Raw genomic sequence first — 15410 nt, 5'->3', positions numbered from 1 at the left:
CTTGTTTTGATTAACTATATTTTTTGTTGATTTTATCCAAGAGAGTGCTTCTGATAATAAAGTATCTCTTTAAGGGTTCGCTGTATTTTTTAAAACAAATTTTTAAAGTAAAGAAAACAGAGACAAAATGGAAATTTGTGTTTCATAGCAGCCCAACACTTAACATACGGAAAAAAGTGATCAGCGAGATATTTTTTAATCCCACGTAACATTTTCTCCTGTTATTGCTACATACAAAGGGTGACGCGGCAATAAACAATATCTCAAGTGTAGGGTTTGGCTACACTATATGTACTTTTCCGGATATAAGGCGTACAAGAACATTTTTGATTGAAATATATTGGATCTTTTGAACCAACAAAAAGCAAATGAAAATAATGGTAAATCCACTGAGACCTCTTCCTAAGCCATACATTATCGTTCTAGATATCATGTTCCTTTTTGTTTTGTAAGGACGAGTATTCGTCCTTACTGTGTTTTATTTTTAGAATAAAGGATTAGTGTAAAAGTGTATATAATTTTGTTATTGTTAAAGGTAAGTCTGGCCAGACATATATATTTAATTACATATATACGTATTATGTGTTATATATTTATAATTTCATCTTGGTTATTACTTACTTATTTGTATGTGTATATCTGCTTAAACTATGTATTTCTTGCTTAGATTTCTTTCAGCTTTATTTAACGAACTCAACATTCGAGTTTTTTCTTATAGTGGTCGATGGAATTTTCCAGAGGCTTGCAACGGTTGCTCGCATTCAAAAGACTTTTTTAAGGATTTTTAAGCGAAAATAAAATTAGGTAAACTAAAAGGAGAAGGGTCGTCGACCATATAAAAGGAAGTCTCTCGGAGCATAGGAGGCTGGATGACTATGGCTGTTAGAGCCGTTCTACGTTGAAGGTCCTGCCTCGTTTTTTTAAAACTTTCCTATCTTGTAGGGAACGGTCTGAATGATGACCGATGACAGAGAATAAATAATTTCTCTGGAGCCTGAGTGATGGCATTAGAATTTTCTGATTTTATAATGAAATAAGTAAGGGACTGGCCTAAGTGATGGCTAGAGCAAGGAATAAGTGATTTCCTTCGATCTGAATGATGACCAAGCTTGATAACATTTAGCTAGCCAGGTGATAAGCTTGAATGATAGCTTATTGGATAAGTGATTCCCATTATCTTCTAGTTAGGAAAAGTAGGTTATATATATATAAATAACCTCAGATGCAGAAAACGCTTTAAGGTTTCTTATGTTTATTGCTAGACCAGAGAAGCCTGATTGATGGTCTTGTCTTTAGAGAAAGAGAACCATCTTCAACATCAGTCTTTGGACCAAGTGATGTCCATCGGCAACAGGGTCTCTTACATTTTTAGACGGAAAGTTGTAGTCAGGCTTTCCTGATAGTGGTAAGCGTCAGACAAAACTGTGAGGGAGTGACGAATCGGTGGAGTCTGACTAAGAAAATTTTTAGGAGTCTGTTGGTCTGAGTGATGATCATCTGACTTAAGGGATAGGGCTCTGAAGTGAAAGAGTTCCGGATTTTTTTTTTTTTTTTTTTTTTTTTACCTTAAGGAATTTCGTCGAATCACTTCAATTTATTTATTTCCTGAATAAATATTTATTTACCCTGATAAGACTAATTTTCATTTGAGAATAAGACAACCCATCATATTTGCTGGTAATTTTAATTATTTGTTTGTGGTTTATTGTGATTGGATACCCTTAGAGAGCCGAAACAGTCTGGAAGGAGTGAACCACAATAGTTTTAGATTTCATAAAGTCATGAGCTAAGTTTTACCAATGTTACGTAGATTTAGTAACAGTTTCTACGATAAATTATACTTCAAAAAAAGATTTGATCTGAAAATATACTGTACGTAAATTTGTAAGATTTTTAAGATAGATATCTATGTGTAGATGTTTTGTCTGAAGCAAATTCTAGAATATTTGCTTAGCACAGCAATCCACTGAAGCAATGGTGTGATGGTCAGTTTCTTTTCGTGAGTGTGTGCAAAACCTGAAGTTAGGGAGCTAGAGTGAAGGGATAGATTAAAAATTAGGATTAGGAACACCACATTATTAGAACTGAGTAGTAAATTCTGTTATTAGGATTAAGGATACCACATACAAAAACTGAGTATCCAGATACAAGAACTGGTATCCAGATAATAATTACTTGCGTACGTTAAGTAATGTTCCTGCTCTAATGTAGTGTTTTTTTGAAATTATATAGTGAAGAAGCCTGATCCTTTAAGAAAGTAAAGCATGCAAAATTAATGTCGTGTCTGAACAGTTGAATCATTTTTATTTCATTCAAGAGATTACTAGAGCTTACTTGCCAGGTCATATCGGATCCCTACGTTCCTTTGGGGAATCCCTCACACTCATCTTGCAGATGTTTGAAACATACATTTTTCAATCGAGCAAGTATGACTTCGAGTGTCGTGTTCTAAACCACACTCTCTACGTATCGTTGTTTGAGAATTACAGCCCTCTGAAGTTCATTTTCCCACGCTTTCGGCACCTTATATCGCCGAAACTATCCCTCACTGACCAACGTTTCAGAGGACTTTTTTTTTTTTGCTTGTTTCGGTGTCAGATATCAGCTCCCCCGTAGTTTGTTCAAATAGTTTCTTACCAACCTGTATATATCATATATATATAATATAAAACAAGTTTCACAACTTCTAATTATTTTCATGATTTAATTTTTTTGTGCAGTCATCCAGGAAAGTTGATGAGTATTCCTTTATCTTCTGTATCTATGTGTCATTCGTTTTCTCTCTTTTGCTAACGTTTATACAGAGTGTGGTAGAGTTCGTGTTCTGAAATACGTGAAGATCTACTTCCATTAACTGCTAATTGATACGGTAGGATGCATACAGTATCTATTAATAGTAATTAAGGTTTCTACGCCTTAAAACATCCAAAGGCACGAAATTTCCGAACGAGAGCTACCACGTAGCTATATGGTTAACGTACGCGCCTTCGGTTCGAACCCTGGTGGGAGCTTATGTAGTTCGAATTTCACATTAAAATGTAGGTCTATGTTTCATATAGCCTCGGTGTTGGAAGGGACGCTTATATCCAAACTAACTAAAATCTGTGAGCGGTTTCGAGGCATTCCTCACATGTTCCTCAGTGCATCTAATGAAAACTTGTAGCTACATAAAAGATGTGATGTATAAAATTCTCTGCGTATTCATTTTGTAGAAGGAAGAGAAGAAAATCTTACTACTTATCTAATCTCTCTTATTCCATAGGATGGTTGGAGAAGAAGGGCAACAAGTGTTCTAGATGCGCTGAGGAAGAGGTGAGGAATACCTCGAAACTGCTTTTGGATGTTTTATCTGCTTCCATTTTTTAACATCTTTTTACGTTTATTTAATAATATTCAGATAAATGATGGATTTTTTTTTTTTGTAAGGTGAGACTTCCATAAAAATAATTACGATTCACTTATTACTTTGGAATCGATCAGTTAGGATTTATAAGCCCGCCATATGATCCTATTTTGACTTATCGGATCTAGTTACATGTATTCCTCAATTCCCTCAAATCTTGCTGTGTATTATCCTCCCATCTTTTTCTCGGCCTAACAAAATGCATTTTTCCTATCTACTGCCTAACTGTTACTTTATGCCACCCGTACCACTTCCCATGAAGCCACGTGTTCCTCTCATCGTAGGAATCTCGATTTATTCTGTTAGTTTAAAATCAGAGATTTAAAGTCTCTCGAATACAACTTTTTACCTCATACTGTTTTCCTCCCTGCTTTCTCCTACTTGCTTTACTCACTATAAATACTAAGTCAATGTGCTCCTGTTGCTTCAGGATTGATCATTTAATCCTGCTATCTTAGTTATATTTTAAGGTCTCTAAATAAGATTAATTAACTTATTTGGGGGTGTATTCTTATACATAAACTGTATGCTATTAATTATAGTGAATACTTTTCACACGTATGTTTTCCGGGTGAATAACATACCATTTTATAGCAGTATTCACAGTATCCGGGTTTGAACCTAGTTCTCACCCAAGCTCTTGCGATGTTGTGTACGTAGACACGTACAATCCATAAACCACTACCACAAGAGCAATTTACCTGTGTATAAGGCGCACTTTTTTTTAAAAAATTTGAAAATAAACCTAAAAATGGAATATGTCTCATACGCCAATACAGAGATTTTAATTGTTTAAATTTAAAAATAAGAATTCCCGATTCTATGTCGTTTGATATCTTCCCTGTTTTCTTAGGATGTGCAACAGCATTCAAGCTATTCAGTATCTCAGTAAATGTAGTTTGAATAATTTTTTAAAGTTTTATAATATATATATATATATATATATATATATCTGGACACACATCCGCTATAGACATTCCCAGACGCGCATATGGTTGTACACTTAGTTAAGCATTGTTAACTCTGTATATGTTTCTTGGCGATATCATTTTGTACTAAAATATCTATTTATAATATGGAATGAATATATATATATAATATATATATTCAAAGTTGAATGCTGAAAATGAGGTGCATTTTATATGCTGCAAATCCGGTAATTTATTCTAATATTATAATGGATAATTTCTCGTAGAATAACAATAAGTAGAAAAATCGCTTGATCTTTTTCTTTTGTTGTTTTCCTTCGGTTGCTGTATAATTTATAAAGTGCTTATTTTTAAAATTATCCTAATTGAAGTACATTTCATGATGGATATAGATAATGTATCTATTCTGAATGCAAAGTTGAATGTGTGTGAACAAATTTTTATTTAAGAAAAATGACTCACCTTGCGCCTTCATCTTTATATTTCCTTCCTCTCTGGAAGTCATCAGCACCATTTTTATTACTGTATTCTCTGATCCTTAGTTTTATATCTTCTATTGTAAATTTTGTTTTATTATTATTATTATTATTATTATTATTATTATTATTATTATTATTATTATTATTATTATTATTATTATTATTATTATTATTATTAATAATAATAATGCGAAGTATTCAGTGACTTAATTTCAATTTGTGATTCCCTTAATAATTGTTCCTATATTTCCGTCAATTTACTGTTTTTACAAAAATACTATTCACAAAGTAATAATTTATTCAAAATTCTCTGTGCACGACACTGAAGAATTACACAAATGTTATCTCCACAAGTATGTAGATATATATTTCTATATGTATGATATGCATGTTGCTTCAAAAACATTGCTTTACGGACTGTGTATCTTTCTATCTCATTTATAAGTATATCTTTAATTTATGCTCTATGGGGTTGTCTATTAATTCATTTTTGGTTATTGTAAATGATAAGTCCACTGGCAGATTTAACACTTCGCAAATTCTGTAAATTTTATGATTAAAGAATTGAAAACTTGTGTAGTTTCTCAATGAAATGTATTCTGAAAGCTATTTCTAGATTTTTGTTGGCATCAGGTGTGCTTAGGTAAGGGCAACCTAGATCACAGATAGAACAATATAATTTACATCCAAGTAGAACGTAAACTTAATGGACAATATTTATTTACATTTTATTACATTATTTATATTTTTTCTACAGACCGTTTCCCGTTCACAAAACTTCATCGTTAAGAAAATTAACAGTCTTATTAAAGAACCTAAATAGGATTTCAATTGGTGTTTCCTGAGGATATTTACAGTACATCAAAAATTGTATCTGAACATATTGCCCTCACTTAAATTCAATTGTCAATTAAAAGTATTTCACTAATTCACATTTGATGCCAACTAAAATGTAGAACTAGCATCCAGAAGAAATCTCATTGACAAACTACACAAGTCAAAATAAATATTTAACTACCTTAGTCCTAAAATGCACAGAATTTGTAAAGTATTAAATCTGCCAGTGAGATTAATGTTTACAACAACCAAAAATAAATTGAGGAACAACCACATAGAGCATAACTTAAAGAATATTGTGGAATTCTGCTTAAATTATTAATGTGAGTAATGGTTTTGTAAAAACAATGATTTGACGGGAAACACAGGGACAATTATTAAAGGATAATCAAAAATCGAAATTAAGTCATTGACTACTTAGCTTTTTTGTTAAGAAAGCAAAACCTACAATAGCACATGTAAAAGTAAAAATCTGGTGATACAATAATAAAACTAGTGCTGATGGCGTTTCCATAGAGGAAGGAAATATTCAATTAAAATAATAAATACGGACGCACAAGGTGAACCTCTTTTCTTATGAATATGTGCCCTTATAGTTCTATTCATAAACTTTTTATTTACCTAATATGATTACTTTTGAAATGGGAGGAATGCAAATGACTAACAGCAAGGATGTAATGGGATATACTGAAGTACGAAGTATACCCACCTAATATTTTTTATAGTTCAACGTATTCTCATTTTAAATCAGGGATGTAATGGAGGGGTATATGATAGTAGGTATACGTTATATTTTTGAAAACGGTCGAGCGTATGCCTACCAAAAATTGTAACAATACACCCTTGGCTGATAGCATGTTATGTAAAGGGGACAATTTTACCAGGGTTAGCAACCTTGTTTATACAGTTAAGGTGTAGGAAACAAGTGCTACAAGAACGTGGAAAGGTGGATAAGTGAAAGAACAGAGGACTGTTACAAAGAGTGACCTTGACGTCAATTGTAAAGTAAAGTATTTTAATTGCACTGCATTCGGTGATGAGTTCATCTTCTTTATTTCCACAGTATGTAAACTTCTCTATTCATTCTTTCATTCGTCTTTGGTTTCTCCGATTAATTAGATATATTGTCAAAAGTCTAACTTCGAGAAGTGTCCACAAACGGGCGAAAATACAAACTATAAAATGCTTCTAGTTCTGCTAGACTCTTCCATTAACTGTCATCAGCTTTTGTGGATCTGTGTACGACATTGAAGAATTACACAAATGTTATCTCCACAGGTATGTAGATATATATTTCTACATGTATGATATGCATGTTGCTTCAAAAACATTGCTTTACGGACTGTGTATCTTTTTATAGCATTTATAAGTTTTGATAGTTTTAAAATAGTAGATAAATGCTATTGACAACCCATTGACTTTTGATTATCGGGAGTAATTTTACATGCAGAGGCATGAGCTGCTGGTGGGTCTCTAATTGTAACAAAACAACAAAATAATCCCCCTGTTGGTTGTTTCTGTTGTTCTTTTTGTTGTTGTTGTTGTGGTTGTTGTTGTTGCTGCTGCTGCTGTTGATGCTGCTGCTGCTGCTGTTCTTGTTTCCTTTCCTGGGGACTTTCCCCAGGTTCGTTTTCTCATGGATGATCATGCACTAGTACTGTATGTTCTTCATGATGGGCACTGTTTTTCACTGCCGGAAATTCACCCAACATACACTTAATTGCTTCTACGTCTTCATTGTGATCTGGTTGTTGGTCGGTTGTTTCAGACTCAGGTTTGGCGGGTTCGATAATGTCAGTAAACACTGGCGTCGTCCGTGAAATTTCTTCATCTTCATCACTATGCATGAGTACGAAAGGAAGTTTTAGGGCCACTTCCCCACCCATTGCACTCATCACTAATTTCACTTTCACATAATATGACACATAAATGGCAAACACATTTCGGTCATCCTGAGCATGTTTCGTAACGGTTGAAGCGAGTGAGGTTCCTGCTTTACTATAGGAGTCTTCCAATGCAATCCAGTTTTTTGTGGCACCTTTCACAGGCTGCATTGTATAGGTACGTTCTAACGTTGCTCCAGGTAAAACTGGACAGTCTTCTTGACTATTTATTTGCGCCACTACGTTTTTAAACTTGCCGTTTGAGAACATGCAAACGTCTACGTGTTGAACTATGAACACCTGAAACATAGGGAAAACATTTATCAGACATGTATTCTTTATATAGTGTTACAGGTTTGCTTCTAGTGTATTAATTTTAAATAAACATATTGTGAAGACAGTTTTAAAATATATAAAAATAGACAATATTCATATTATTAGAATTGTTTTAATCTTAAAAAAAAAAAAAAAAAAAAAAAAAAAAAACACTACCAAATAATACGAGGATGAATCAAATATGAATAAGACCTTGTAAACAACGCAGAATAATTACTCGCGTATGAAATATGAATCAAGATTGCTCGTTGATGTGGCAACAGTGTCATAATTGTCATTTGGTTTAATTTTAAAAGTACTTTGTCAATAGCTCTGTCCATGAAGCTAGTCTATGAAGCTATCTGTCAATGCGATAATTCATACATTGGTATGGACAAGAAAATATTATTTCTAGAATTAGGGATCATGTGAAAGATTCCAATGATCAGAATTCAGCTGTTTCTGGCACGTCACACAGCTCCAGCCACAGTATTAAGATTAACCACCAGAAAATCTAAATTAGGATAGTATTATGCATATCACACCTTGCTCATTGCAAGAGTTCAAAAGTGTTCTCTTAGAAGCAACTGAACGTGTGAGAAATGTTGCACTGACTTAGGAGCAACTGAACATGTGAGAGATGTTGCACTGACTTGAAGCGTGCTTACTAGACAGATAATAATAATAATTTAGCAGTTATAATTTTTATGTCCCTGTATAAGAAGAAATAAACTATGTGAGAGATTCTAGAACGAATTACGCTTTTTTTAAAGATGTTATAATTTCTGTGCAGCTAATGTTGACTAATCAGATGTGTGAGTTCTTAGCTTTAGTTAATTCAACTTATATCGTGACCGTTACAGGCAGCAGAAGAGTTCTTGAAATAGTATCACTAGATGAACATACAGGCAGAATAGATTTAGTTTTTATTAATGTAATTTTTCAGTTTTCAGGGCGCAAAGGCGTTGAACCAACTGAAATTTGCATAGATTGCGAGCACAATTCAGCTATGATTATCGCCAAAGCTTCAAGTGTACAAATGTCTTTTATTTATTTTGTTTATTATTTCGGAAAGCAGGTAAAATATTAGTAATCTTTCTCAAAGTCATCGACACAAGACGAGAAATATACCACAAAACGTTTTGCAAGTGTCAGATCTTATTCACGACGACCGACGAGTAACTGACCGTGGAATTTGTGCAGAAGTAAATAAGTTACGTAAATGTACAGATTATCACTGCTAGAGAGTTCCGGAAAACCTCTCTAAAATGAGTGCCACGAAGTTTCCTACATGATATGATTTTCCAAGACTCCATGGAAAATTGGCTACAATAAACATCCAGCAAGCTTTCGAGAAAACGGAACTCAAAACGTACTAGTGCAGCAAGAATATGTGACATTTACAGAAGATCGTTTCAATAGAGTGATTTAAAATTCTTGTTTATATTTGATTCACCTCGTGTATAAATTGATGGTAATTTTCTTTAAAATTGACCTTAAAATGAACAAAAGGGTACTTTGAATCTTTGATAACTTTTTGTTTAATTCTATTTATATTTTTGTTATTGTAAAGAAGCAGCTAACAATACTTGAAACGTGAAAATTGTAATTATATGTTGAAAGGTTCAGTTCCTTTTGCTTATAACGCATATGCGAAGATATGAGTTGCCCAATTCAAAGAACTTTCTTGTCCACTGTTCGGGAAATCAAGTTTTTTATGTTACCATCTTATTGTGCATATTTTCAGGTGTAGAAACTAAGCACAATAAGTTTTGTAAAATGTAAAATAAATATCTGAAGACATTTAATGAGGTAAATTAGCTGAAATTTATTATTAAGAAATCATAAACAATGAAAAAACATTCCAAAGAAGTGGACAAGAAACATTTTGGAATTTTGCTACTCACATGTTCTTCCCATACACAGATATACCCTAAAACGGTTCTATAATGTTTAGGTTTTTTTTAGGTATTTTTTAAATATCAGTGCTTATATAAACTCAGATTTCATAATCCAGAAATACTGAATAAGAAGAGGATAAAAGACAGATCACTTGACGTCTTTTCGTCTGAATCTGTACATATTTGTGTCCATTATATTCATATACTATTCATATATTTTCGTTGTAAATAGAAACATGGAATTTGAAACAACTCAGACGAATGAGTAAGTAAATAAATATGCAACTTTAAAGCCTGAAGATTTCTTCAATAGAGTCTACCTTATATGAGGCGTTCCGATAGTAAAGGTGAACTAAACAAAGCTTGTTTCCTCAAAGTGCCCACTGAATGGTCAAAATAGTTGTCCATTTATTTTGAAACTGTATGTCCTAAGATCAAGAGGTACGATTCCACAAACTATAGATGTAGCACGAGAACTAGCTGCTGCGGAGCAGTTTGGCATTACTACTCGAGCACCTCAATTGTAGTTTCCGAGCGTTCGGATTGCACGTAGCTTCCCTTACTACATGGAACGCCTAATATATTCTTACATTATCTTTATTTATCATTTACAAAATGTTATGAAATGATACTATTTTGAAGGTGTTAGTTAAAATTATATCACAAAATTAAAAAATTAAATCAATATTAAAAGTTCAGAATACAAAAGTAAGAAAGAACACTATTAAATAATGAATTTTGATTTTATTTTAATAGTGGGAGTTTACGTATGAAATAGAAAGTAATGAGGTTGTTGTCAATATTATTAGTATTTCTATTTAGTGTATAGTGTATAATGTATGAAACTTGTGCAATATTTAAGTAGATGTTGCGGTTACGCTTTTAAAGTGCGCTTTATAGCAATATATGTATGAGAGACGTCCACAAAGTAATGACCGTTTGCGCATCGTCGCCGCGCAAGTTTTGCTCTATCCTTTAGTCAGGTTCGAGTGGTTTCTCCAACATCTTTTCTCAGTATTCTGTGAGTTATGGTTGTATTACTTCCTACTATGCATTTGTTGCATATTAGGATAATGAGCGCATTGATACAAAATACAGTTAACACCCAGGGTAATGGACATAAGACAGCCAAGTGCAACATGGGGATTGTCTAGTTGTAGCGTTCAGTTTTTCCCCTACAATATTTTGAGTATTCTGTTCATAATGTTTTTGTATGTTTTCATTTGTTTATGTAATTATTATTGTTCACTCTTTTGGTTTGGTGTGTTTTTGAGATTGTTTAACTAGTGTTTTTTCAATTGTCACAATTAGTTTTTATAATTTGTATACTGTGCTTTTGAAAAGTATTTCCGTAAAGAAAGAGGGTAAGTTAAACTGTTCACCGTCCAGAATTGTGCGGCATCTAAAGCAAAAAAATTAAAGCGTGTTACGTATCTAATAATTAGCCTTAAAACTCATAATGCATTAACAGGATAAGTATATCTTTTAAAAAAATAAAACATTTAAAATACAACATTCCTTGTAAATTTTAATCTTCAAAGTTATAAATCCAAACTAACGACAAATCAAAGTAAAAATAGCAAGCGGGTATTAATATCATTATAGTGCTACTAGCATGTGGTTTTTGCACTTATAAATAATAATATTATTTTTAAAACATCAAAAAATACTAAAGACTCATCCGCATTCTTTAAGTATTACAGCACAGCTGCAAATTATTACAGGTGTAAACTTACTACGGTAAGATTTACGGCGTACAGTATAAACTGTATAGTAAGTGTTAAATAACTGATATTTTACTATCCTTCAGAAATGACCGCTAGTATTTTTTCAATGACTGGTTCAGATTTAATATAAAGTGTCATGTGGCAACAAAATTATAATAGCACAAGTCTAGAAGCAACAAACCTAAATACGTGAAGTAAAATTAGTTCCTTGATAAGTTTTTTTCTTCTTTTTATAAGAAGTGGCGACCCATAAAAAAAATATATATAACTTGTGTTTTACGTCGTGGCTAGTTCGTTTATAAATAATAAAAAACACAAAATATTACCAAGCGTTTTCCAAAATACAATTTCCGTAGCGTTACATAATAAATGGCGACCCAGCCAGGATATTTGCTTCTAGACGTTGACTGCTAAATTTTGTTTCAATCAAGCCAAGATAGAAAGTATTTTTAATAGTACGGTTATGAACAATTTGTGTTTACTGAACTTTTAAGTGAGCTTCTGAAGGAAATTTAATAGTAAATATCAAAATGTCGAGCGATAGCAGTAGTGGAGAAAATTCTTACGACGAAAGTGTTGGACATAGTTGTTGCAATCGAAAATATAGGTACAGTGTAGCTTGTAGTACCTGTAAACGCTGGTATCATTTAAGGTGTCAGGGGATACCAAATACGAAATATGAAATACTAAAAATGAAAAGTGTAAAATGGAGCTGCTCAGAGTGTACGTTGAAAAATGGTACAGATAGAGAAAAGAATATAGATCGCCGTAATGCCAAAATCACAGATAATGATAACGTTGTAGGGAACAGTGTGGAGGAAATTCAAGTTATCGGTAAGGATATGGAGATAAATGGTGCTTCAAAAGTTACCACACAAAAAGTAAGCAATGACTTAGTAAATGAAACGGAAGATCTTGTTAACGCTAGTAATCAAACTAGTTCAAACGTCGAGTTTGTAATGCTGTTAGAAAAATTAAACAAAATGTCAATAAAACAGGATAATCAGTCAAAAGTGTTAACTGAAAAATTAGACTATCAGGCAAGGGAATTTAGTGAAAGGTTAGAAACCCAGGTTAAAGCAATAAGTGATAATTTTGATAAAAAAATAATTAAGTTACAGGGTGAATTAAAGGCTTTTCAGTTAGAGACTTGCATTGAAATTCGTAGGGACTTAGAACTTGTACAGGACAATGTTGAAACTTTAAAGAACAAGTGTGAAAAAGTAGATTCACAAGTAAAAAAACTAAATGACCGTTTAGTGACTTTAGAAAATGATAAGAAGAAACACAAATCTAGTATTTGTCAGTTAAATGCACGTGTAAGTTCATTAAAAGAAGGAAATAGGGTTATCAATAACAAAATAGAAAAAAGCATTAAAAAAAATGTCCATTTGTGTAGCCAAAAGAGTCAACACCTAAACCAACGTTTAAAAAAATTAAAAAAGCAGGTAAAAATCTTTAGTTCAGGTAAAAATAAAGCTACATCAGAAAGTAATTGCATTGATAATCAAAAACAACTGCAATATACTGTAGGTTCTAGAAATTCTGAAGTTGAGGTGCAAAAAATTCCAATCGCAAGTACTTACAAAAATTGTACTACTACAAGTATTGTTACTACAATAGCTAGTACTACTCCGTGCAATGGACGAATTAATGTTACATCGCCTTTTTGTTTGCCTTTTAAACCACTTAGGGCAAATACAATATATGGTACTAAAGCGACAAACGTTCATAGTAATGCTAATAGTTTTTATCCTTTTAACACTACTAAGAGCCAGTTAGGTTGTTCAACTGCTATTGCATGGTCTGGTTTAAGTTCTTTACAACCAAATACAAATACTTTTAGTGCTAATAGTATTAACAATCCTTTTTACCTTCGACCAATAAATCAAAGTAATACTGGGTTAAGTCAAAACGTAAGTATGTTCCCATATTCAACTCAAAAGTCTAGTAAACGAGAAAATGGTAACAATACAAGCTTTTCCTTAAAAAATTTAAATGCGTTTCCAAAATATAATGGTAATCCTACGCAAGGTGCCGCTCGAAACTTTTTAAGAGAGTTAGTTCAGTGCATGGAATTGTATAATATGTCAAAAAGGGAAAAATTGTTAGTAGTTCAGAGATTGTTGACACATTCGGCGTCAGCGTGGCTAAAGTCAGTTTCAGGAGAAATAAATTCATTCAATGATTTTGTATATCAGTTTAAAAAGCAGTATTTCTCAGCGCGCCTGGAACGTGCACAAAAAAAACAGTTGCAAACTCTTCGTTACGACAAAGTAAAGTTCCCGCAAATGGTAAATTTTGTATGGTACATTGTAAATCAATATTACAGTATTTGCAATACGGTAAATAAAACAAAACTAGTAGATCTGATACTCAAGTGTTTACCAGAAGGGGAGTCAAAATTGTTAAAACTAATAGGTTGTCAAAATACGAAATCCCTAGTTGCTCATTTGATAGAATTAGAAGCACAGACGGACGTTGCAGAGTGTCAATCCTCTAGTGTGAAGCAAACAAAAAAAGCTTTTGTTAGAAATGTTAATATTCAAAAAAGTAAAAAAACAAAAATTGATTCTTCGGTGCAAAAAAAGCAGTTTTTTGGTAATAGAAACAGTAAAACTTCTGACCGTGAAGGTTATCAGTATTCTTACAAGCCATACCGCTACCAACGGAATAATAAGTTCAGAAAAAATGGTCGTGGTAGGAAAAGGATGTATAATAATGATAATAATAAGAATTATAATTCAAATTGGAGACGTGACGACCCCGAGTTTAATTCGTATCCTAATGAGTCGCCAAAAGTACAATATTCATCAAAAAATAAAAAAGGCGAAAGAAATGTAAATTATCGTATGAAAGCTAATTCCATTCAAAAAAATCCTAACAAAAATACGGTAGTGACAAATGCTGTTGTTCATCACTCGCGCGAGGAAAACTTCCCGTGCAGTCGACATTAGAAGGGGGCGATTTCGACTGCAGTTTGAGTCCCCGGCAGTACTCAAATTTCGAAAATACTTTTGGTAATAAATGTTTCGATTTAACGAACACTTTGCATGGTGATAAATCTATTGTTTGTATTAACAATATCCAAAAAAAGGGTAAAAAAATCCAAGTTAATAAAATTTCAGTAAATAGCAGTTGTGCATCAAATAAACTTTCAGAATCGTTCTCAAAATTGGTTTTCAAACCTTGGCAGGATAATTATCCACTTGTACAGCGAAGCCAAAACGTGCCATTGCAAATACGTTTTGTTATCGATAAAGAAAGTGAGTTAAATAATTCTAGGGTAAAAATAACAAAGTGTCATCCTCCTACTGTGGATTGCAAAGTAACTAAACTTCCTATAAAATGCATAATTAATAATGGCTCAAAGTTAAATTTACTCAATTTATCTATTTAAAATAAAATAAAAAATAAATATCCTTCCGCCAAATTACGCCCAAATCCTAATATTGTTTTGTGTGGCTTTGCTAAAAACAAGAAATACTTAGTAAAAGGTTACCAACTTTTAAATCTAAATATCCAGGGCAAAATATTCGAGACGCCAGTGTATGTGGTGAAAAACCTAAAGACTAATATGATACTAAGTGTCCCATTCATTAAAAAATATAATGCTGCTGGCATTCAAAATTTTTCAAATTTAAAAATATTTAATTGTTCCCAAAAAAAACAAAAAAAACTGTTAAAGGACTATATTATAGTTACATAAAGTTAGTTTGTTTTGTGCACTTTTATATATATCAATATTTAATAAATTTAGTTTATTTTCGTCTTCGTTGTATAAATATTCTTTAATAGCATTTGTGTATCTACTAAACACTAAAATAGTAAATTAACTTTACATTATTATTAAACATAAACTTTTACATATTGAAAACTAAGTAATTTTAGTAAAAGTTAGGTTAAAGTAAGGTTAAATAATATAAGCAAAAAAAA

General features: G+C 32.4%; 2 protein-coding genes across 6 annotated transcripts in view; one reads left to right on the top strand and one right to left on the bottom strand.

Moving 5' to 3' along the window:
* LOC145690174 (uncharacterized) overlaps positions 1-15410 on the top strand; it is a 345250-nt gene that overhangs the window by 39233 nt on the left and 290607 nt on the right. The window lies entirely within an intron of this gene.
* Positions 4143-15410, bottom strand: part of LOC145690173 (phosrestin-2-like) — a 624883-nt gene continuing 613615 nt past the window's right edge. The window contains exon 7 of the mRNA XM_081764804.1: positions 4143-7831. Within this exon, the coding sequence (XP_081620930.1) occupies positions 7283-7831 (549 nt within the window). The 3' untranslated portion in view covers positions 4143-7282. The remainder of the gene's footprint in view (positions 7832-15410) is intronic.

This window comes from Thermobia domestica, chromosome 7, assembly GCF_964235325.1.
Source record: "Thermobia domestica chromosome 7, izTheDome1.hap1.1, whole genome shotgun sequence".
Classification (NCBI taxonomy): domain Eukaryota; kingdom Metazoa; phylum Arthropoda; class Insecta; order Zygentoma; family Lepismatidae; genus Thermobia; species Thermobia domestica.
Note: the sequence above shows the minus strand (reverse complement) of the source record. Positions and strands in the feature narration are given on the sequence as shown.